The sequence below is a fragment of the Copadichromis virginalis genome, linkage group LG10 (genome assembly GCF_057382275.1).
Source record: "Copadichromis virginalis isolate Kocher_CV1m ecotype Utaka linkage group LG10, C_Virginalis_male_GT1.1, whole genome shotgun sequence".
In the NCBI taxonomy this organism is placed as follows: domain Eukaryota; kingdom Metazoa; phylum Chordata; class Actinopteri; order Cichliformes; family Cichlidae; genus Copadichromis; species Copadichromis virginalis.
The window spans coordinates 32931539-32956886 of NC_140627.1; the positions used below are offsets into that span (position 1 = coordinate 32931539).

Below are 25348 nucleotides of genomic sequence, written 5' to 3' on the forward strand. Positions count from 1 at the left end.
TGCTTTGGCATGTTCCTAGCAGCGTTTTCCTTCATTTCTGCCTTTACGTGTGGACGTGGCCTCAGAGTTCAACATGCTGCCCACAGACACTTCAATATACAACTATAGAGTGGATCCTGATTGAAAGACCCTTCCTCGACCTCCTCAGCCACAGAAACCAGCGTCCACACTGGACTGTTGGTGGGTGGCTGGAATATTTTTGTCTTAACATCAGGTTGGGGTTAGGTTAACCTCCACCCTTAAGCTATAGCCTTTCTTTTTTTCTACCTTTTTGGAAAAACTGTCAGATCTAAAGGAAAAGACGGATTTCAATGAAAGGTACCCTCCATCCATTTCCCGTCACTTCAGGTTTAAGTCAGGCTGAGGCGAGTGGGCGGGTACACCTGGACAGACAAACAACCGCCAATTCAGAGTCACCAGTTAGCCCCATGAAGGATTTTGGACTGGGTGAAGAACCTGTAGAGCAGGGGTGCCCAATCCCGGTCCTCGAGAGCTACCGTCCTGCAGCTTTTAGATGCATCCCTACTCCAACACAGCTGAATCAAATGGTTTGATTACCTCTTCAGCATGCCATCGTGTTTGGCAAAGGCCTGATAACAAGCCATTCATTTGATTCAGCTGTGTTGGAGTAGGGATGCATCTAAAAGCTGCAGGACGGTAGCTCTCGAGGACCAGGATTGGGCACCCCTGCTGTAGAGACACCAGGCTGGATCTGGACCTGAGACCGTTGTTCCTGTGAGGCGATGGTGCTAACCGCTGGACCACAAAACCTCTAACTCCAGCCCAACCCTGCTGACGTCGCTGGGTGAGGGCAACATATTGCTCAACTGTAGCTGCAACTATACTACAACAACCAGAGCGACTCCCACCTCAGGACAACGAGCACAGCGTGTGATCACGTGGGTTTAATCATTTATCAATAATAGATCAATGATCTGCTCGGTTTGTGGTAACACTAAAAAAGCCTTCGTGTTGTTGTCGAAGCTAATCAACTAAAAAAATATATTACCATCCATTTGCACGCCCCCTTGTGGACAGACTGAGTGAGGCGGTTAGGCTTCCTCGTGACCTCACCTGGCCTCACGACCTGCAGCAGATGGCTCAGGTTCACGTTTCAGACTCAGCGTTTGTGTCCAAACAACCTTTCACAAAGGACACCTCTGATTTTTAATCAGGGGAGCAGGTGGAGCTGTTATGACTGCTGCCTTATCGTGTTCAAGGACAGAGGCTGGAGTTTAACATTAAACCTGCAGTCCAAGTCAAATATTACCTCCTCTAAGCTAACCAGCTCCTCTACATGCTGCAGCTTCTGAAACTAAACAAATCGGCTCCTTCCCCTTTTTGTTCTGAGTCAAACACAGACAGAACAGGAAGGACGTGCCGGCACCAAAACCAGGCCGAGGTTTCTGAAATTCCTCTTTTTTCTCTGGGATTCACCTAAAACTTTGCTGCTCTGGATTCACAGGCTGCCGGGGAAATTCAGCTCGGTGACCTTCCTGCTCGGCTACGAAATGACAAACTCTAAACCTAAGAGTGCTTTTGGTGTTTCAGCACCAAAGTCCATGCAATAAACGTTTACTTTAATACATCACTGCAGCCAGTGGGGCTGTTGATCTGTGGGAGTGAGTCATTGTTAAACCAGTGAGCGCTGGTCTGTTTGCCTTCTTCATAGACAGAAAAGCTGTTATATAAAATTCCAAGATTAGAGATTAAAGCCTGATCTTTGTCTGTTAATAAATATTAATAATAATGTTTCAGTGCAGCAGCTCCAGTGTGGTGGTTTACACATCTGCCAGCAAAAGGTTGCTGGTTTGATCCCATTAGGGAGCAGCTGGGAGCAGTACTTCAAATACACATAGTTTTACTCAGGCCATGGTTTGCGGTATGGTAGCCTAGAGGTGCCAAACACAACACACCTGAAAACTGATTTTTTTCATGTTTTTGATATCAGACTGATATCAGATTTTTAAGACCGATACTGATATCTGCTGATTTTACTGATCTGATATACTGGCCGATTTTCTTTTCTTTAAGACATTTATTATGTATTTTTATTTACTCGTTTGCACTTTGCCCAACTCAACACTCACAACATGGCTGAAGGGCGCTTCTCCTTTCTCCTCTTTACTCTTTACATTTTTATTTATCGGCCGCAGTAACTGCCGATACTGATCGATCAACAAATAGCCAAACGTTATATTTCAGTAAACAAAATCACTTCAATCGCCTTGAAGTCAAGAGTTTTAACTCTGGGCCCGCCCACTTCTGTACTGTATACTACTATTCTGATTGTATATATTGTATATCTTATTCATCTGTTCCTCTGTCTCTCCTGCTGCTTTGAGCATGTACATGACAAAAGAATTTCCCTCGGGATAAATGAAGTTGTTCTTATTCTTATTCTATAGTTTCAGATCACCACACTGCTGTTAGTCACTTCCTGTGTTGGTCTCCTGTTCAAAAGTCATTTTTCAAAATGCTGATTTTTCCTTTTTGTGCTGTTCCTGCTTCCTGTCAGGCTTTTGTGAAATGTTATTGTTTTCTTAAATCTCATGTTTTCATTTTTTTGGTTTAATGTTTAATCGTTTTGGGGGTTTTTCCCAATGTTGTCACATTTTTTCCTGGAATGTCATGAGATGTTTGTTTCTTTCCCTGAATGTTGACGGGGTTTTCCTACACGCAACTAAAAAATTTTTTGCTTGTAATTGTGTTTTTATTTTGTTTTTTACTTTTCTGTTCTTTTGCTTCACAGTTTTACTTCTTTGTTGTATTTTTGGTTTGGTTTGGTTTTTTACAAAACAAAGTCCAGTTTGGTTTCACTGTTGCGTTTTTTTGATTTGATGTTTCTAAAATGTTGTTGCGTTTTTCTTAGTGTCGTTGTGTTTTGCACCTTTGGGCCACCGTACTGCTCGGCAGGCCAAATGAATAATTTTTTACTTCACTAACTTCCTTACTGACCCTCTTGCACCATTTCCCAGTGAAGAAACGCCACAAAGGGGGATGATGGAAGCCTCCACCCCTTCTTTCCCCTCCTCCCTCCATCCCACCCACCGGCCTCGCCCCTCTTCCTGCTGGTTTAAGGATGCAGGGTCCTCTGGACCACCTCACACTCACACACACCTCTGCATCACTTTGCACAAAAGCCTGAAATTGCTTCCAGCTGGGAGTGAAGCCGGTCCCGGCGGACTGAGGGCAAACAAAGCGCATTTTACGCGCACAGTGGCGCACATTTCCCCGCTGAGTCTGCACTGCGGGGCAGCTCGGGACCCCCCCGCCCCATAAAAAAAAAAAAAAAAAGACCTGCAGCTCTCTGACACAAACTCTCTGCAGACCCGAAACAACCGCACCCCCTCCGTCTCTACTTTACACCAGCTGTACTGACGACGATGATGAAGGTGGTGGTGCCCCAGTCCTGCCCTGCGCATCCTCAGCGCGCAACAACCCGAACAACGAAACCCCGAGAGGAGCCGTGAGAGGAGCGGGAGCAGAACCAGGAGAGGACAGGAGAGCAGGGCCGCGGGACTCACCAGTCGGTGTCCGTGGTCTCGTCGATGACGTCCTGGTAGGCGGTGAGCAGGGCCAGCCGGTTATTGCCGAGATTCACAGCCATGTTTCCGTCCCTGCAAGCATCCAGCCGCTGCTGATGGAGAGAGACTCGGAGTGAGACTACAGGAGGACGACAGCAGCAGGAGGAGGAGGAGGCGCTGACTGGTGGAAACAAAGAGAGGAGCGCGGTGTCCGCGGGGTCCTAGCGCCGGAACACCAGCCGGTCAGCTGTCCGATGGGTCCTAGTGCCGACCTTTCAACTCCTGCAGCTGCACAGAAACAGTTAAAGTTTAAATTTGTCCGAAAGGAGGAAGATTTGTGTGAATGTGCGTGTCACTGTGGTAAATCATTACTTTTACATTATTGCTGTTACTGTTTAACATGCGCTGTACTCAGATCGTCTTACAGCACTTACAAAAAACAAGGAGCTCGAGCAAAGAGGAAATATCAGGTAAAGGAGGTCAATAAGTACGAAACCAGGTGTGAAAGTCAAACTTGCTGTTTTTCTGAAGGCTTGCTCGTGAACAATGCTCTGCTTTCTGCAGTGTCACTCAGTCTTTTAATTTGGTGAACCAAAGACAATCTCCCACTGATGTGGATAATAAAGTTTTTTTTCTATTCTGTTCTAATCTACTCTGGTCTTTCCCTGTGACATCACACAGGTCCAGGAGAACAAAAAAAACTATGTGAAGTGAAGCTGTTGGGCTTACAGGAGTTACTGATCTCATTATGTGAAGCATTTCCAGCTGGAACAGCACCAGGTGAGAGTGACCTGTGATGTAAGCTTTTCTGTGGGCGGGGCTTTTACTGGTAAATGGAGGGTTCCTGAGCACCCAGCATGCACCTTTCTACATCTAAGTGCTTTTGGTCTAAGATCCACACTGATGAACACATCAGGATGTTTGGCACGCAGACTGGAGCAGCCGGGAATTGGCAACCTTCTCATTAGCTGATGACCTGCAGAGTGATGAGGAGTCTGTAATCTTCCTCAGAGTAACACATGAAACATTCTGTGCCTACTTTGTGTTTTCTGTAAGTTTCTCTGATCAGAGTTTGGCGAAATAATCAGGTGGAAGAAAACCTGCAGTTCCTCTGGTGGCCACCAGAGGCTCCTGTTGTAAACGTTCACATAAAAATGTTGAACTTTACAGCAGAAATAAGCACGTTTACAGAAACAGTTTGGGTCTTTGTGGATCATTTCCTCGTTTATAATTGGAGCACGGCAGGTGGTTGTTTTTAAAGCGCTTCTTTTTTAACTTGATTGAGGCTTCAGGTTTGGTGTGTGGCTCCTCTGGTTAGAGCTGGAGCTGCTAGTCTCGGCCTTGGCTGTCTGGAGTCACTGAACTCGACCTGCGGTCCAAGTTTGTGCTGCATCCTTGAAGTCTGTCCTCTAAGTTTGGGTGAATTAAAGTCTAAGAGTTTGTTAGCCTGTTATTTAGCTCTCATTATTAGAGGGTGCAGTGTCAGTGTGATGCATTAGCTTAAAAACCAGTCTTGCTAGGAGTAGCTGATCACTTCCACCCTCTTGTCCAAATATGGTCACTTCCAGCTCCAAACAAACCAAGATGGCTGCACTTAGACTTCAAACTGTGAGTGCAGTAACTAAAGGTGGCCGCCTCCTCCTCCTCTTAGCATTCAGGGCTTCTTCTTTGACAATCTGTGGATTAAAAACCTTTTTAGGACTGTAATGGGGGCATCAACCACTTCAGAAGGAGCCTCCATCAGCCGGGTGGTGCATTAGTGAAGTCGCATTTTATTGTGTTGTGGTTTGCAGTGTTTTGTGTTGTTTCCTTTTAAATTTGTTTAAAAGGAAACATCTGAAAATTGAAATAGTTAAAAGCTGAATTGTAAATAGTTGATTTTTGTATATTATAATTTATCTTTTTTTAATATTTTGTGTGGTGTGAGTAAATAAAATAATATTTATATATTAATATATATATATATATATATATATATATATATATATATATATATATATATATATATATATATATATATATATATATATATAAATAACTTTTTTTTTTTTTTACATTAGTAGTTCCTTTTGTGCATAATTTTATATTGCTGCTGATAATAAATTCATTAAAGCAACAAAACGACCTGACGAGCCTCAGGACCGCTCGCCAGATCGCACTCCCAGTGTTTTGTGGATGGTTTGGAGGCAGTTTGTACATGAAGCAGGAAACAAGCTGACTACTGAAGCCGGGTGAAGTTAACAGTTAAAACCAGTTTATTCTGTTTCTTGTGTTTTCAACATTAGTATTAATATAAATACTCTGCTCCATCTGAATTAAGTATTTACCAGATGAAAAACTGCAGCGCAGGCAGGCAGATGTCGACTTTGTTTCCATGAACACTACAGCTTCATTCAAAGAAACACAGATGAGACTATAACACAGAAATTAAATGTTGAGTCTGCTTTCTATGAATAAAGTTACATTTGAACATTAAACAGTTTCCACAGATTGCTTACCTGAGCCTGATTTTGTTTTTTAACATGTATGAATTGTGTGTCATTCGTTGTTTGCTGACGTGTCAGACTCATCGCTGATACGCAGACGTTTTTAAACGTGTTGTCGGTCAGATCAGCAGGACGAGAAACGGTGGGAGGTCTGGGCTTCGAGTGGATTCATCTGTGGACCAAGTGAAGCACAACTTCAGACTTTTGTGGTGATTTAATTTTTGAGAGAACAGAAACAGACAAAGACTTTTTTTTTGTAGTTTTGCTTCTTAACAACATCACAGTGGATTTCAATCAGTCAACACATGATAGAAGTTATGAGTGAACTTGTAAAAAGCATCAGTTCTTATGTACAGTGGCTAATTTTCAGGTTACCTGCTGAAATGTGATTGGTCGATGTTCCAACGACTATAAATGGAAAAAAAAAACTGAAATGAAAAAGGACCAAAATGTTCACGTTAAAGTGCAGAAATGTACCTGAGTATGACATGCTGCCAACAAACATGTTACAGGGAGACTACTGCACTGACAGCAGCTCTTCATGTTGACCTTCAGATGGACAGAAACGTCCACGGTCAGCTGATCCACTTCAGACTCAGCTGGTGTGTTTCAGAGGATGTCAACGAGCTCCGTGTTGAGTTTCAGGTCGTTTGGTTGAGCGGTTCTCGTATTTTGGGCCAAAGATGTTTCCTGTTGGGGCGACTGCTCCACTCTGTGTGCAGGGGGAGGAGCTAATACACACACACACACACACACACACACACACACACACACACACACACACACACTTGTTTCACTAACTTTGTGAGGACATTCAGTGGCATTAATGCATTCCTGAGTCTCTTATGTTCACGTTTAATCACCACATGTGTACATGTGGTGATTAAACGTGAACAAAGGTTGTTTTTTTTCTTATTACTAAGACGTCAGGCTCTCTCGTCTGCACAAAGAGTGGCTGCATCCAGAGAAAACCGTGCTGCAGGTCCCTGAAAGTAGCCGCCACCACTCAGTTGGTAACAGAAATCTGAACCCAAGCATTATTTTTCTTACTGTTGTAGCAGTCTGGAGATTTCCTCTGATTCAGCCATGAATACTCAGACCGTTGAGTCCTTTGCAGCTTCTACAGGAGGATGTGGCGGCCGCAGGGTCCATAAAAATGCTGTTTCAGTGTCCGTGTGTCAGCTAACCTGGCTGATAACCCAAACCTCTGACTTCAGGAAGCTAACATTTCAGCAGGCGTTACACTAAAGCTGAAGTTTCGAAACATGGAGGCCAAAAACTAATGTATAAAAGATGATTCAACTTTTAACCCATTAGTTCATTTCTGTCTGATTTTCAGATTAAGAGTTTCAGGGTTAAAGGAAGAATTTGGTGAATTTTGGGTAAGTTTGGCACTCTGAGGGTGAACATGGGCACACTGGGGTTACATACTGCTACTGCAAGGCTCTTTTAACCTGAAACCAATTTTATTTTGTTTTAGCTGCTGTGTTACGATGCTGAAGTTCAGACAAATGAAATCCACAGAAAAATCTGTGAAATATGTGAGATATGTGTGGCAGCAGCACACAAATCCGACATTAAACTCTTCACATGGAACAAAAAACAGAGCCTGAGTTTTTATTGTCAATCACACGAGGTGAAACAAACAAGACGTTCTTACAGTGTGAGTCAAGTACAAACAGACACTGACAGTGTGGTGGGGAGTGCAAAGACACCTCAGGTTTGTATGAAAGCTATAAAATCTGGTTGAAGACGGAGATTAACGACGCCAAACTCGGACAAAACGAATCTCTGATGACCGAATGGCCCAAGAATGTCTCTCGAAGCCGTCTTTGAGGGTTTTTGGGGACCCTGTAAGCAATGAGACTTTAAAATGAGGTTCTTTTCTCCCCGTTTCCTGGAAAAGTTGACATTTAGGAGGTTTTTCCCAGCTGGCGGCGGTGGCCGTTGCTGTGGAAACCAGGCTGCCTCAGAGAGCTGAACCCCACGCAGGCCGCCTCGGTGTTTGTCTCCCAAGCGGGCCCACCGGCTGGCGCCGAGCCCACATACCTTCCCTCGGCTCTCAGAGGCCAGAGGATAATGGAGGAGGGGCGGGGGCGCTGGTGGCGCTTTAATTGGCACAGACAGCGATTATGTTCAAGGTGAAGCTGCTGAAACTCCCTCGGCCCACCATTCAGCTCTCTGAACCCCGCTGCACTCGTTCCTCTTGTGTTTATTTGCATGCAAGGCGACCCTTTAGCTCCACACTAAATAACTGCTCTGACTCTTTACCACGACTGCAAAAGTCTGCACCACCTTTCAAAAACCTCCGCACTACCAGGACACCGTGCACACGTGTTTACTCCTCACAGTACTGATGCATCATGGGATCATAAATTACTGCCAGCGTTCTCTCCCCAGGCTGTCAGACGACTGAAACACTTTGTGCTCGGCCGGTTTGTGGGAGTGGGTACAGCGAGTCTCTGATAAAAAAAAAACTATTTTCAGCTGTGCACCATAATTCAAGATTAGGCACAAAAAACCTGCCGAGATGAATTTAATGAAAGCTGGTGTAGAGGCGGAAAAACAGGAAAAATTGATGCAGAATCGGACGAGTTTAAAAAAGAAAAAGAAAAAAAGATTTTGCACAGCATCATTTCTCTGAGTGCAAATTTTAAATCAGCCTTAAAATAATCTTTTTCATTTTTATTTTAATTTTCATTTCTTCTCGTGGCCACTTTGGTAGAAAAATCCTTTAATTGTCCCACGAGGGGAAATGTGGGTGTAACAGCAGTAAGAAAGACACATATACAAACAAACAGAAACACACACAGTTTTTACATATTTATATCGAGGACTCTTGGGGCTGCCTTCAGCAGTGAGTCCGCCCTCATACACTCCTGTGTTCAGCTGTCCAGCAGAATTAAGCGTGTTTGGTCTCAGTGGATAGTTTCCTGCTCACGAATGATCCAGCTGGATACTGGATTTAGGGGCGTGGCTACTTTGATTAATCAAGTTTGTTAATATTACCTGAAAATTCCAGTATCATCCAAATATGGTCACTTCTTACTGTAAAACAAACAGACAGAAAAAGCAACAGGACAGTGGTCCACGCACCAAAGTTGTTTCTTCCAAACGCAAAATCCAGAAACTAATGGCCACGTCCATCTTTTATGTACAGTCTTTGTCCGTGTGTGACGTATATTTGAATCCTAAATGTTGCGTTGCAGCTTTTTCCAAATGCACGTGACAGTTTTTGACAGCTCGCTCTGCTCGGCCTAACAGCAGCATGAAGGCTCGACACGTGAAACTATTCATGGCTTTGTGTGGAGCTGAAGGGGTCTGTCAGGGGTTTTACAGGTGAAGGAGACCAAAAACGGAGCTAAAAGACGGCGTGTCGGTCAGAGTGTGTTGAGCTGTCATTTTTAACCTTTAAAAATCTGTTTGTGATGTTTCTCACTTTCAGCTTGCTGGATGAAAACGAAGAATGAAGACTAGTCCCGCCCCTCGTTTGTTCAGTCAGAGGACGAGGTCTGAGCGTGAGCAGCATCGCTGGGTCTGACGCTGCCGACATCAGGACTATCGATCGATGATCGATTACAGCATGTCGGTGTGCTGAGTCAAAACAGTTTTATTATCTTTGAGTTTTTATTTTACGTTTTGAATGAATAGAAACACAAAGCACAACAGAAACAGGTCAAACTTTTAACTTCAAACTGTGAAAATCTTTGACTTTCAGGTCGATTATTGTTTCATTTTTGGAGTTCGTCGTCTGCCCAACTCACAGCAACAGTACAGAAAGGTTTCACACCTGTCCTCATGTACGGAAGCAAAGCTGGGACACAAACAGGAAACGTGTCGACGTGCTTCATCGGGAGGACGAGGAGGGTCGGATCGATGATGTCACATCAGGAAAACAAAGGGAAAAGAAGTGGAGGAGGCCGAAGGAGAGAAGCCATCATGGGCAGAAGGAAAGGACGAGCTGCTGCCGAGCATCCTGGAGGACCACGAACGCCGGCGCCATTCAGCAAGGCACTAAAACAGAATCTGACTCTGCACCATCGGCCTCTTTTACCCGGCCGCCGTCGTACCGGGCAGAAAACGTTTCCTTTGTGGTCGTTGTGTTGGTGCTGAGCTCATGAGGGCCGCCAACAGGATCCTTTTCTTTCCAACATAGGGGCGTGGCCTGTGTGACTGACAGGTGGAGGTGACACAGGCGAGTGTAGCAAGTTCTTTGGTGTGACGCTGCTGCACGCTTTGTTTCTTTACTCCAGTGTCTCCAAAAACCAAGATGGCGTGACCCAAAATCCAAACTTCAGCCGCTGACGTCACCGTGGCTTCGGTTTCTGGTTTGTACCAATCCGCTGCAGTTTCACTAACAGCGGGCGGCCGGACACCGCGAGGTTAAAAACAGCGACCTGGGTTTGAGTCCCACCCTCCTCCGTCTCCTCCTCGCTGCACCGTCAAAGATGAAATCCTCCAAAATGAGCTTGATGTTTTCACTCTGACATTGAAGACAGAAGCTCCACCTTTGTCAGTACTGAAAATAATGACCTCACGACTGGGATTAAACAGCGACCGCTCTCTCACACTCAGGGTTTCGTATTTAAACTCACGATTCGTGCAGTTCAGTTTTTGCTCAACACAGAAGCAGTCTTAGTCTTTTCTGTTTTCCTTCGTTTAAACGAGTCTCATATTCACTTGGTTCCAGTGAAAGAAAATAAGACGCAGGAACAGAAAAAGTAGGAATCTGTGACGTTCACGCACATACAGGATGTTTGGTTCAATCTCACACGCTCTTATTTTGTAGTTTCCAGCAGATAAATCGTTGCTGTTTCTTTGCAGTAAAAACTGGAGGAAACAAAAGGTTTCTCTGGTCCTTTGTCCAAACCTCGCTGCTGTGTGACGGCGGGGTATCGATTGATCCATTGATCAGCATCTACATCGGGACGCCTGGAGGAGGAGGCAGACACGTGGACAGATGGAGGACAAAGGAAAAGCAGAGGTTCACTTCCCATCTGTGGTCTGTGTGTGAGACAGAGCGTCTCCCCTTTTGTCCATCAGCAGTCACGTCTCTTAGTTTTCCTTTGGGATCAAATAGAAGCTCCACAAATCCAAACTCTTTGTCATTTAGTTTGTCTCTAAGCTCCTAAATCTGCATCCTCCGATGACTCGACGCGTTTGGATCCTCTCAAATGAAAGATGTTTATCAAGAAATTATGAAGATCAGACGCTCCGAATGTTTCCGTCCAAGTAAAGAGGCGTCGGGATGTTGAAACAGATTAGAGCAATAAAAAAACTGTGTGGGGGTGAAACGAGCTGAAGATCAGCTCTGAACGCCGTGACCGCGAGCTTTAAACCAGCATGTGTGAGAGCACCTTCACAGAGCTTTAAAGGAAAAGCCCGAAGATCTCACATCACCAGGCATTAATCGTTCTTTGGTCCCGTCTCATTCATACACGAAACATCACGAGACCTGAAAAAGGGACAAAAAAGGAGAAGCTGAAGTTTAAACCCAGTTAAAGATGATTAATTTGCTAACTGGACTCCTTCAGTATCCTGTGTTCCTGGAGAAACTAGCACAGGCGTTGATCTGGTGGGATTTTTATCCCATTCTTCCAGATGAATGTGAAAGTTTGACTTCTGTGAACTTTTGCTTTTTTCCACAGATTCCTTCGGTGATTGAGTGGGCCGCTGCAGCAGCTTTATTTTCCTTGGCTGTGTGCTGAAAATCAGCCTCACACCACAATGTTCCCACCTCCAGACTCCACTGTTGGAGCCTGATGGGCAGTATGGTCTCGCCTTCAAACACGGTGAACAATGACATCCAGCCTCGTGTGACGGATCCTCCCAGGAGTTCGTTGGCTTTAAGCGAGGCAAACTTGCTTCCCGCAAGCGACCCTTCACTCTTCTGACTCCTCCGTCAGGCGTGTCGTCAGTAAGGTTCAGAGCGGCGAGGATGTGAAGGTTTTGGGAGATTTCTTTGCTTTTACCTGTGCGACAAACTGATGCTGAAAACGTTTTATCGGCCATCAGTCCGCCTCAGTCAGCTCATATCAGTTTGGGGGCCGGCTTACTTTCTAATCACAGGTCTCAGCTGTTTCTTGGCTTCGTGCCTCTTCGCTGTGCCATTCGATTTTATTACACAGAGGTAATTCTCACTGAGCTCTGAAACGGGGATGCTGCTCCTCCACATCCAGCCACGGTAACATCTGACTGGGGTGCCTCCTACAGGTGAGGCGTTTCAAGCATGTCCAGCGTGGAGGAGGCCCTGTTACACCTCTGAACTCTTTTATTGCACCAACTCTCAGGAGGATATGTTCTGCAGCTGCCTCCCTCCCCACTGTGATGCAGTATAAACAATGTTTTTATGACTAAATGTGACCAAATCAGAGTTACTGTTGAGTTTATAAATGTGTTTAACGGACTGGAAACATCTAAGAGACATAAGATAACTCTGAGTTGTGTTTTCACTGGTGGATCAATCAAAAGCTCCTAAAGCACGTCCTGTGGTGCTGTCAGTGTTTCAGACATTATTTAGGAACTGTAGATTCGATTTTACATGTTTCAGTCACATCGTGAGTCTCTTTGTGACATCCTCCATTTCAGTTTCAGGGAGTCGTGACGAACAAAAGGAACCTCTGATCAATAAAACATCTCGTCGTGACTTTTTCTTGATATTTAGTTTGTTTTTGTCAGACGATAATCTGCACTCGCACCGTTGCTTCCGAAAAGCCGTTCTTGTTCTGCACGTTCTCAGTGTCAGACTTTTCTGTCTTTGCTGCTGAAGCTGTGTTTTCATTGAGATTATTAGATTTCTTTCTCCTGTCTGGGTTTTATTTTTACAGTTGAGCGCAGACAAAGACTGGAGACTTCAGAAAGAAATATTTATGAGTCTCAAGGGGTTAAAAGTCTGCAGGAAAAACACAACTCGCATACCAAACCAATGAGACGGAGCCCCACGGTGAGTTCTGTAATCCAGAGCAGAAACCGAAAGACACCGAAAGACACAAAGTCTGCAGGAACACAAACGTCTCACAGAGGCTCAAATGTTCAAAATGAAGTGGCTGAATCTAAACTTTCAGCTGTTTTAGATACATGACACAGAAAAATACATTTCCTCATAAGGTGAATAGAAATGCTGATATTTGAATCAGACTCTCAGCTCATCATTCAAACTAAAACTACATTTTTTATTCCCAAAAAGGAGCCAGAGTTTGAATCTGAGCACAGATTTACAAGCTGAGGCCGGCAAGCATTTCCAGTTCTTTCCAAGGAGAGAGAAGAAAACAACAACTATATTTCGAAACTATTGACTGTATGTAAAAATGGATGGTTGCCACCTTGAAGTCACCATTGTTTTAAAGCTCCTGCCTGTGACCGTATTTGAGTTATCAGCTAACACGAGCTAGCCTGGTCAGTAAGCTTATAGCTAATTAACAGTAACAGCTGAAAAGTGGTCTCAGAGAGGCTGCCGCACAAACACAAATATATAACATCATAATTTCAATAAAGATGGCGAAGACTACAAAATTATGTGAATTCAGGGTTCCTGATGGACACGTTAGCAAAGAATAAACTAGTCTGCATGTTTCATTAGTTTCACAGTTTTCTTTTTAAATTATTATAATTTGAAAAACTATGTCAGATGAGAGGTTGATGTTATTCTATGACTGGTGTAACAAAACAGTCACTGATTCGAGTCTCAGCGTTTGCATTAACGCTGAAACATCTGACAGTGTTGTTATTATTTGTGTTAATTTAAACATCAGTGTCGATTAACACACTGAGCTTTGGTTTAATTGAACTACATCACCCTCCTTAATTAAAATTCATCTCATTGTGACGTCACCTCCATGAGTTAGGTCATTGGTGTCAAAGGTCAAACCTGCATGTCTTCAGCTACAGACCTCTGTAAACAGCACGCACACACACTGTGAGTAACAGTGCTCCTGCAGCAGACTCAGGAATGTGCTCATTTCCTCTTCGGTTTGAGTGTTTGCTCTCAGGATGCCTTTTCTTTTTTTTAAAACACGGTGAGTTTAAAAGTCCAGCAGCAGAGGAATGTGTGTGTGTGTGTGTTCTTGTATTACTACTGTTGTGGGGACACAACTCTGTCTAATCACTCACAACACAAGGACCTGCGTTTCATTAGGCATAAAGCTGGCAATAAAAATCTGAGGGCAAATATTTTACTTTAAATTTAGACTCAAAACTATCTGGAGGATATTTTTTAAAGAATGTTTAATTTAATCATGATTAAATAAATAACAATTAAATAATTATAATCTTAATTACATTTTTACATGACAACAAATTACACAGAGAAGCTAACATGAGAGCAAAAAGATGACTCGAGAAAACTGGTCAGTGTTTCTGCTCTCCATAATAAAAGCTTCCACACGGGACTCAATTCTTCCAGGTCTCTGGCTCCATCTAGTGGTCGGATTGAGGAATCACAAGGTTTAGAAAAAAATCTGGAGGTCATTATTGTTTCTGTTCAACTTTAAAAAGCAGGAATTTGCTCAAAAAAGAAGAGCAAAAATCAAAATGATGCTGAAGAGTTTTCATCATCATTCATAATTAACATCCAAAAATTAAGTCAACATAATTTTTCCTATCATATATGTGCAGGGTGGGCCATTTATATGGATGCACCGTAATAACATGGGAATGGTTGGTGATATTAAAGTCCTGTTTGTGGCACATTAGTATATGTGAGGGGCAAACTCCTCAAGATGGGTGGTGACCATGGTGGCCATTTAGAAGTCGGCCATCTTGGATACAACTTTTGTTTTTTTCAATAGGAAGAGGGTCATGTGACACATCAAACTTATTGGTAATGTCACAAGAAAAACAATGGTGTGCTTGGTTTCAACGTAACTTTATTCTTTCATGAGTTATTTACAAGTTCCTCTTTGTTCACAGCCATTGACATGTCGAAGAGGTTAACACGTGAGGAGCGGATGGAAATTGTGTTGATATCTGGTGAACGCAGTAACCGGGTCATTGCAGCAGATTTCAATGCAAGACACCCTACGAGACCACCCATCTCCCATGCTACAGTTAGCAAACTGCTTGCTAAGTTTCGTGAAAGTGGTTCGGTGTTGGATTTGCCAAAATGTGGACGCAAGAAAACTGTCACTAATGAAGAAACATCAGTGGCTGTCCTAGCTTCATTCAGCAAGAGCCCACAGCGTAGCACTCGCCGCATGTCACTGGAGAGTGGCATTAGTCGAACATCCCTTCGGCGGATATTAGCTACTCACAAATGGCACCCTTACAAACTCCAGCTACTGCAGCATCTCAGCGAGGATGACCCAGATCGGCCACAGAATTTGCAGAATGGGCAAAACAAAAATTGGAACAGGACCCTCAGTTCACGCAGAAGATTTTGTTCAGTGATGAGGCAAACTTTTATGTGAATGGTGAAGTTAACAAACAAAACCACCGCTATTGGTCTGACACTAACCCACATTGGATGGATGCCTCCAAGACTGTTGGAACAACAAAAGTGATGGTTTGGTGTGGTATATGGGGTACAACGATAGTGGGTCCATTCTTCATCAGTGGAAACCTCAAGGCCACTGGATATTTGAAATTGCTACATGATGATGTGTTTCCCTCTTTCTGCACTGAAGCTGGCACGTTCCCTGAGTTTTTCCAGCAGGATGGTGCACCACCACATTATGGGTGCCAGGGCCGAGCATTCCTAGATCAACAGTTTCCTGGAAAGTGGACTGGTCGTCGTGGGCCAGTTGAATGGCCCCCAAGGTCTCCCGATCTGCCCCCCTTAGACTTTTATCTTTGGGGTCATCTGAAGGCAATTGTCTATGGTGTGAAGATACGAGATGTGCAGCACCTGAAACTACGGATACTGGATGCCTGTGCTGGCATTTCTCCTGCGGTGTTGCTATCAGTGTGTGAAGAGTGGGAGAAGAGGGTTGCATTGACAATCCAACACAATGGGCAGCACATTGAACACATTTTATAAGTGGTCAGAAACTTGTAAATAACTCATGAAAGAACAAAGTTACGTTGAAACCAAGCACACCATTGTTGTTCTTGTGACATTACCAATAAGTTTGATGTGTCACATGGCCCTCTTCCTATTGAAAAAACAAAAGTTGTATCCAAGATGGCCGACTTCTAAATGGCCACCATGGTCACCACCCATCTTGAGGAGTTTGCCCCCTCACATATACTAATGTGCCACAAACAGAGATTCCCATGTTATTACGCTGTATCCATATAAATGGCCCACCCTGTAGATATCCATATTATTGGGGGGGGGGGGGGGGGGACGACGACACTAAGTGTTATTAGTATATTTAATATGTATAAGGATACAAAAAAATTCTTACATCATTTCTATTATTATTATTACACCTACACTTGTGATGTTAAATAATCTGACATTAAATTTACTATTTTTAACAAAAGTTTATTTAAAAACAACCCCCCCCCCCCAAACAGACAAAAAAATGTCCAGAGTTACAGATTTAGAGACCAGTTAGCAAACATCTGTAAATGCTAACCCCTGGCTGAGTGGTTCACGCTAACAGTATACACGGGGAAAAATTTGCTTACCTGCAAATATCGTACAGCTTTTTATAATCAAGTTTACATCTGATATAAAATAAGAATAATGTCACAATCAAAAGATTATTTTAAACAGTTAATTCTTATTTTGCTTACGGAAACAAATGACTTAATATTTGTACTGCTGAGCAGGACAGGACAGGCTGTCTGTAACATTACTGCTTTTATAGAAGTTCTCTTTTGTTACTTTAGTCACATTTTGTGTTTTCATAAAAGACAATTTCCAAAATTCTTCAAATCCAACTTCCAGCGTCATTTAAGAGGAAAACTTTGTTCTAAAAATAACCCACACAACTTGTAACTCAAAGTATTTTGAAAGCTTGATTAAAAAAATAAAATAAAATTCTAATTTAATGAAAGGACTAGATGTTACAATCCCTGATACCGTGTTGCTTCAAATTGAGAAAGTCTTGAGGGATGGCTACTATGAGGGAAGGCAGCCTGGAAGCTTTACCAGCAGGACACAATAATAATAATAATAATAATTCCAACTTCATATATTTCTACTTGTTAACATCGTCTTCTGTCATGAGTGAAACGCTGGCTGCTATGGAAGCTTACTTTTGAAACTGTTTGCAGCAGTAAAAGAACTTTTACTTTGAAGGTGAAAGGTCTCCGGTTCTGGTTTGCATTGGCTTTTGTTCGACTTTCTCCACAGCTCACCAGGTAGTGTTTTCAAAGAAGTCTCCCTGTTTCATGCAAACTACGGCCAATCTTCTAGCAACCAAAGCAATCACAAGGCTTTCGGGGCAAATACTGTGAAGCTGTGGTTATCAGATGGCAACTAACCCGTCTCTATGCCTCTGTGACCGAAACCTTAGTTTGGTGTGTTTGGTGTAAAAGGTCAACTAGCATTAGCTGATCACACAAGACTCCACCCTCTCTTCCAAATATGGTCACTTGTGGCTCCATAAAACCGACACAGCAGTGGCTGAAATGTTAACGTCCACTGTGACAAACTTTTACATACATTCTTTTTAATTTGCCTGTAAAACACTATAAAGATAGTTTATTCTGAGAAATCTACTTTACTGCCATAAAAATTCTATAAAAATTCTTGTTTTCTTTTCAAATTCTAACTCAAATATTTGAATATCATCTCATACAAATTTCCGTGACATCGAGACTTTTCCATCTGAACACCGTCCTCAAGTGAAGGAACATCGTGAATACTGGAGGAAACATTACAAAGGAATTATTAACAGATTACTTTTATTATAAATATACAGTGTTAAAATGGAATGGTACCTGACACTGCTAGCTGTTTACAGAAACAAAAAGGAAGTTCTGTTTAACATAATCAATCGAGAGGGTTTAAAAACAAACTCCTGCAGTTCAAATCAAACATCTCGGGGAAGCGTTCGTTCTCTCCGGTTGACTGAGACCAAAAGTTAAACTCAGGTTGCAGAGAAAAAAAAAAACACGAGATGCTTCTGCTGATCCAGGGTTCGTTTCCATGGGAAAAACAAACAAAAACAAAACGGGACAAAAATCATGAAAACAAAAACGTGTCAGGTGATTTAAAAATGAGATCACAGGCAGATGTGAGTGAGACATTCGTCAGTGTGTAACATCCAAGAGTTTTTAAAGGTGCCACAAGCAGCATTTTTAACACCTGGAAACATTTAATTTCTCTGCCAGAGGACCATACAAGGGAAATCCCCTCTCTGTGATGTCATACAGAGCCAGGAGGACTTAGACCAACATTTGAAACTTTGATCTTCTCCTGGAGCAGGAGATGTGCAGCAGGAAATAAAGAAAATCACATAAGTAGAAACAACAACGTCCCAGTTTTTTAAATCTGCTGAATTCTAACTCAGTTTAAAAAATTTCTAATATTTTTTTTGAAACACTTTATTCGGCCAAACATTCAATAGTTTATTCAAAAATACAGAACTGATTAAAATAGTCGTCTTTAGGAGCATCTGACATGTAGCTAATTTTTTGACACTGATATAGAAGCCAGAGGAAAGCTTTCTCTCTTTTTAACAGTCACATTGATGCAGCAACGTCAGATGTTAAAATGTGGCGTGCAGCACCTTTTAAAAAAGATTTGATCATTTTTCTTCATGAATGTCCGTCCAGCTACTCGGCGTCCTCGTTAGGTCCAGTTTGCTCCAACAGACGGAGCTGAGCGAGCGTCCTGCCTCCAACACCGCGGCTTTACCTCATTTCACCCAACAGGTCAAAGAAACGCCATCCGACTGCAGGAGCCGTTGTTCAAGTCAATGTTGTGAAGGCCAATGAGCTCATTCGCCTGCAAGTATCAACTCCAATCCAAAGTATCAGGCACTTAAATTTGAAGAACTTTACAGAAATGAGCAGTGCCGTTTGAGTCTTGATGCTGGAGTAGTGTGCAAAACACTGGATATAAGATCTGCTGAACATGCATAACAAAATGTAAACATTGGAAAATTTAAGATCAAATGGGAAAAGAAAAAAAAGACTGAAATTATACCTAAAGAAACTTTAACAAACTCAGTTTAAATAACCAGGAACAAACCTAGTCTCACACTGGTTTCACCTGATTCTCCAGCTCTAAACTAGAAGACCTCCCTTCACCTGACTTTGCCTCGTCAACAATAAATGCAGCTAAAAATAAAAACAGATTTAAGAGATTAAAGAGAAAACTGGTCCAGTGGAGTTATGGTTTGACTGGGAGGCGCCCAGTGAGAAGCTGAGGTGAATCAAAGTGAACGAGGTCCTACGACAGAGGAAGACGAGTTGATTCAAAGGTCAGGATGACATAATGGCGAGTGAAGCGATTTTGTGAAGAAGAAGAAAGTTTTGTGAAGTTAACTGCGCTTCAAACACCTGCTTTTTGGCAGCGAGGGTACCCTTAGTGACAAGTTCTAGCACCTCAGTATTAATCGACAAAGACGTGGATTGAAAATCATTGAAAGTTTCCGGGTTCTTCCAAGAACATCTGAACATGCAAAGACCACCCTCGCTAACATTTGATGCAAACCCAGTCATTTTGCTAGTTTTGAAATGTGACCTCGTCTTCATCGGTTACTCCTGGGGTGCTTTTAAGGGGTCATCTGCACACATGCCACTCTACTGTAGGCTTTACTGGCTGCTGCCCCTCAGGAGGCTTACAGCAGTTGGACAATCAGAGGAAAGCAGGCTTTTCAGGAGGGTTTCCTTAGAGACACTGGAGCTAAAACAGCTTGTTTTAGACATACACTAAAGTTAAAGCCCAGTTTAATAAAAATAAGGATTATTTTGAGCTATGAGTCATGCAAAGCTGCTCTGGTAGAGTTGAAGAATAAAAATAAAGGAAATGAGCAGAATCGGTCCCCCTTTGATAAAGTCCTAAGTTGTGCGTTAAAGTAAGCGGTACAGCTCGCCAAAAGCTAAAGGTGCAGGTGGAAAACTTTCACACAACCACTTCTGTCACATTTCTTGTGTAAAATCGAGTGTAAAGCCTGAAAAGACACGCTGCGTCTGCAGGACGATAAAACCGAGTGTACATGCGTTTTTTGGAAACGTTTGGAGGTTTATGAACTCGTTCCCTCTGAAGCGCCTCACCTACAATAAATAAAGGTGTTCTGACAGGAAGAAGCAGAGCCATTATGTACAGTAGTTACCCTGTTCTCACTGTTGTTACTGCATGAAGGGGAATAAGACTTTGTATTTACCGGTATTCACCATCGTCTCCTGGTTACTGCTCATTTTCCCCACGAGTGAAGAAGAAAATCCTGAAGTCCTAAAACTCCGACAGAGGTCACGGAAAAGTCCCGGTCGAGTACTTTGGTGCGTCTGCCCAGCTACGACCGACTGAGTGTGTACATCTCTACTCGCGTACTCATTCACAAACGATTTGCCTCACATGAAGCCAAGAGTCGAATAAATCAGGAGGAAAAAGTCCTGCACGTATTTTCATAAACAAGCCACAGTTTCTTTTAATTAAAATAGACTTTCTTAAAATTCTCAGGAAAATTAGGTCGGCTACGAGGAACTTTTCCTCTCGACACGTGATGGCGATGAAAAGAACAACAACAATAATAGCAACAATAATATGGCAACAAAACTAAGCAAACAGCACCACTTAATTTCGGTGTCGTAGTTGATTCGACTACTCGGGCAGGAAGAAAGGAAACGAGGAAAAGCGAGTGTGTACAGTAGGTGTGCAAATCTGAACCAACGTCTGTGGCAGAAAACAAACAGGAAAAGGCGACTTAAAGGGATACCTTGATGTTTGTTGGGTTTCATGTACGCACTTTAAATGACAGGATGATGATGATGAAGTGATGAAGGATCCGTTTCGCAGTCTTTGGTGGAGCTTTTTCCTAAACACGACTGAATCAAACAGAAACCGAACTAACAGGTCCGACGCGCATCGGAGAGCGGTGCAGAATCGTCTCGCCGCTCCCGCAAAGGACGGCGCCGCTCTCAAAACGAGATGTAATGAGGTCCGGATGGAGACGACTCGAGCGCTCGTGAAGCCGCAGGAAACCGCGACGAGGTGATCAGAAAGTCCCAGACATTGGCCCGTCAAAGGACCGGAAACCTGGTTTCACATTAAAGATCCTCTTCTCTGAGAGGTCCAGAGTTGGAGCTACGGAGTCGCACTCTGACCATCACGGAGGGCGAGCGTTCGCTCTACGAACCAGACGAAGACTCCAGACTTCCTGACAGGCTCAGCAGGTGAAGTCCGTCATGTTCTCCACATTCATCAAGTTGTAAACCGTGAATTTATCCCTCACCTGCACCAGGTGATTCCTAATCTTTGCTCACCTCCTGAACCCCTCCCTCAGATCCCTCCGTCTGAGTTTGTGCACTTTGAGAAATTAAAAAGAAGCTGAAAAATCAACGCTGGAGGTCAGCTAGTGCCTGCCTCCCGAGCAGCTGTGCTGGAACTTTCTGATCTCACGCTGCCCTAAACACCCCTATATACGGATCAATCCGCCACTAAAAGTAGTTCCTAACAGTTTGTAGGAGTTGAGCAGAAGACGTGTTTTAACAGTTTAACTCCACATGCTTGGCATCCATCTATGTGCGTTTATGGACTGGCCTCCTACCCTAATGCATGCTGGGATACTCCCCTTGAACATATGAAGCAGGCGAGAAACTATAAAAGAACCTGAGGTAGTCTGAATGCTTGGGCTACGAGTTTGGTACGAGCTCTAATGTGAAGGCTGGTAGTGATGAGGGCGCCATCGTAGCTGCTGAGGGTTTTATAAGGAAACCAATGAGGTGGAGGGTCCGCGCAGTCGTTACGAGCTTAACGAACTCTGAGAAACACTGAAACGCCAATTTTTCTCAGGCCTGGAAGCAGCTCTACAAGAGAGCTGAGGGACGCAGGTCCATCATCAAGGTATCTCTTTAAGAGAATGTGTTTGAAGCCGGCGACGAAGCAGCTCGCAGGCCGATTTAAGGCACGTGTGTGAGAAAGTTTACATCATTAGAGCTAACGAACAGGACTATAAACGCTTCACTTAACGAGCTATAACGTGAAGACTGAGAGGAGCTGCTTCTTTTTTCTTTTGCTCACGTAACATCTAAACACCTTATCAGAAAATAACTCTGTCTCTACAGACGTAGAGTACAATTTAAAAGCTACAAACTACAGTACACTCTTAATGCTAGTTAATGAAGTCCCGATGCATAGCATCACCCATAGATGGACACTGATTCTGACTTTGTGGATCTCTGACGGCGGAGTCAATCGTAGTGTTATGGAGGTTATGGCAGTGTGTGTCCGAGTCCGTGTCTCGTCTCCGGTGAGATGCGTGATTGTCATGAGCCGTCGTTCCTCCAAAGAGTTCGTCCGACGACGTGAGTGGAAAAAAACTAAAACGCGAAGAGGAAGAGTTGGTGAAGATGGAGAAACGAAAGCTCCGCGCTCCCGTGGGTTCAGGCGCTGACGTGATAGGGCATCTTCCAACAAATCAGAGCGGCGGGGGTTAAAAACACTGCGTGTCAGCATTGGCGGCGCCGCGGCTGGAGCAGTCTCCGCAGTCTCTCCCTTCCATCGCCATCTTTTCTACTGCCACCTCCTCCTCATCCTCCTCCTTCACATCTTTTAGCGGATCCTCTCCGCTCTCGACTTTAGGGACGAACTTCCCGAACCGCACGCCATTCAGATCCTCCTCCAGTTTGACTTTGAAGGGCGGCAGGCCGAGCAGGAAGGCCCGGATCCTGCTGGGCGAGCTCAGATCTGCGGGTTCATCCTGGTTCTTCATCTCCACCTCGACCTGCCCTCCTCCTCCCACCACCGCCGCTCCTCCTGCTGCACTTCCTGCGGAGCTGGAGCGCGTTTCCTCAGCTGGCTCTGTGAAGCCGGTCCTCACTCTCTTGGCCGGCAGCTGGTCGGCGTTCCCATTGACGACGGCCCGGCTCGGCTCCGGCCCTTCCGCGGCGGGTCTCTTCGGCGTGAACCGTTTGCTGAGGTTGAGGGGCAGCGCCTGCTCGGGGGGAGGGGTGGGCTTGGCGTTCAGGTCCTGGGAGAGAGCCTCGGACAGGCACCGCGTGAACATCTGCAGCTGGGACGGGCCCAAGCAACGAGTCCTCATCAGCTGACACACCTGAACGCTGCAGTCAAGGTTCACGGGAAGGACTCGGAGGGGGGGCATGGGGGGCCGGGTTCTAGCCTCTCGCCCGCCTCCTCTCAGCCCCCCCTCGTCCATGTTACACCCTGAGCAATGGGTGTGGTGCTGCTGGAGGGGGTGGGGCTGTGGCTGCTCCCCGCTCAGGTGAGGGGTGTCTGGGCTCCCACTCTTCAGCTGGGGGGTGTAGATGATTGGATGGTGCTGGCTCGGGTTCTGGGGCGTCAGGGCAGGGCTCTCGGGGCCCCTCTGCAGTCCCAGCCGGCTCCTGAACACGTCCGAAGGACACAAGCCTTTGATGGGGCTGAAGCCGCTCAGAGAGCCTCTGATGAAGTGGCGCGGCAGCGCGGAGAGGAGCACGCCAGTGGCGGGAACCACAGACTCCCCTCGCTCTGTCTTCACCTCCTTCGGTTTGGGCTGGAAAGAGATGAAGGGGCCGGCGAGGGGGGCGAGGTCCGGGGTGAGGGGCATGGTGATGGGCAGGATGGCCGGCTGCAGGGAGCAGAGAAGGAAATGAATCACATGCAGTCAAATCAAACCTCCTCACAGGCGTGTACGAGTGTTTCATGGTCGTTACCCTGTGCATGCCGCTGGCGGCAGTTCCTCCGCGGCCCACGGCTGGAAGCTGTTGCTGCGTCATCTCCACCGCACTGCCTTTGACCTTCGCCTGCTGCAGTGCCAGCAGCTTTGCCTGAGCGAGCACCGTGGCCTTGTTTCGCGTGCCCGGCGGCCGGCCTCGACCTCTCTTTGCCACCATGGTGCCGTTCGGGTTTGGGACCTGTTCAGAGGCAAGAGAGGCTGGAGGTGAACCAACTAAGCCAATTAAAGCAGTGACGTTTGCAGGGTTACTGAAGTGGTGGTGGCTAGCAACACAGCTATGTTAGCATAACATAAACACAGTGAAGCTGGAGGATGAACGCTAACGTTTTCCACCTGATAAAAGTTAATGTGAGGGTTCCTGATGGTTAGAGACAAATACAGTCGCATGGCAGGATGCTGTAAACGGACCAAACGTCAGTCAGGAGAACAACTGAGATAATCCATCCACAGGTGAGTCATTAATATACTGCAACAACATGGGAACAGAGCAGCTGCCAGAGAATTCAGCATTAATGAATCAATGGTACAGAAGTGGAGGAAGCGCAGTTTTTGGCTTCCCCCATATTCCAAAAGTGCTTCATCTCTTTGCTATGACTGTCGCCCGCCATAATTTGCAGATGATGTTGTTTGCAGCTGCTGCCATGCTTTCGACCAACACAGGGGCAGCTTGATGACACCATCAACATGCGCTATCGCCGTAGAGCGGTATAAATTTCTACCATTTCTACCGCCCACCCCGAGGCGGCAGTGTCAGCGTCCCCCCATCACAGCATCACCCGAGCATCTGTTACGGAGCATCAGCGTTCAGCAGTGTTAGTAACAGATGAAAACAAAGCTGTCAGCTCACGTCATCATGCATGGTGGGAGAAGCAGCAGCAGGTGGTGTGGCCATCTTCCTCTCCCGGGGTCTGGGTCCCGGCTTTTTGCCTCTGGGATGTGGTCTCCTGCCTCTGATGCCTCTGGGCTTCGGCACCACCGGGGATTCTGGGACTTTAAACTCTGCTCCGCCCGCTCTGAGGTGTTCTTCATAAGGAAGCATCAGCCTGAGACACAGAAACCTGAACTTTAGCATGTGGACCCTTTTAGTCACAGGTCAAAGGTCAAGGGTTTAGTTTTCAGTATTTCCATTACATCTGTCAGGATATTACGGAGCCAGAATAATAATGTGCACAGTAATGCACATGGTCTACTCAGGTACAGGGAGCTTTCCTGCTCTCTAACACTAATGACCGCTTCATCCAGCGCTGACCTCTGCTGGATGAAGGTACGAAGCCCACTGGCTGGTTTTCCTCTCTGCTTACAGACCCTCGTCACTTCCCTTTGCTCACTTTTGAGTGTAAAACGGTCTGAAACGCTCGGTGAGCGCAGTCAGAGATGATGTCTGTCTCACCTCTCGTAGTGTCTCCTGGTGCAGGTCGCAGCGCTGGTGCTGCCGGGGCATCCGCCCAGCTCGTTGTAAACCACTTTCCACAGACGGTCTGTCGTCACCTGCCGCACGAAAACAAGCAGAAAGTCAGATAACGAGGAGTAACCCTCAAAGGACTGTGGTGACCGGTTCACGATAGTTCCCAGGTATTCAGCCTGCAGTGGAGACCATGCACCA

General features: G+C 44.9%; 2 protein-coding genes across 8 annotated transcripts in view; both read right to left on the minus strand.

Annotated features, from left to right (window-relative positions):
• The window catches only part of dbn1 (drebrin 1), a 116384-nt gene extending 112663 nt beyond the window's left edge, over nt 1-3721 (minus strand). Inside the window, exon 1 of one of the 6 annotated variants that reach the window (XM_085471077.1) lies at nt 3528-3721. In XM_085471077.1, coding sequence (XP_085327203.1) covers nt 3528-3610 — 83 coding nt within the window. In that variant the 5' untranslated portion in view covers nt 3611-3721. The remainder of the gene's footprint in view (nt 1-3527) is intronic. The other 5 variants (XM_085471079.1, XM_085471078.1, XM_085471081.1 and 2 more) reach the window with 5 other exon arrangements.
• A 15492-nt stretch (nt 3722-19213) lies between these two features.
• LOC146700830 (uncharacterized) overlaps nt 19214-25348 on the minus strand; it is a 46188-nt gene continuing 40053 nt past the window's right edge. For both annotated transcript variants that reach the window (XM_085471084.1, XM_085471085.1), the window contains 4 exons: nt 25136-25233; nt 24593-24788; nt 23723-23923; nt 19214-23637 (listed from right to left, as the gene is read on the minus strand). In XM_085471084.1, coding sequence (XP_085327210.1) covers nt 22504-23637; nt 23723-23923; nt 24593-24788; nt 25136-25233 — 1629 coding nt within the window. In that variant the 3' untranslated portion in view covers nt 19214-22503. The remainder of the gene's footprint in view (nt 23638-23722; nt 23924-24592; nt 24789-25135; nt 25234-25348) is intronic.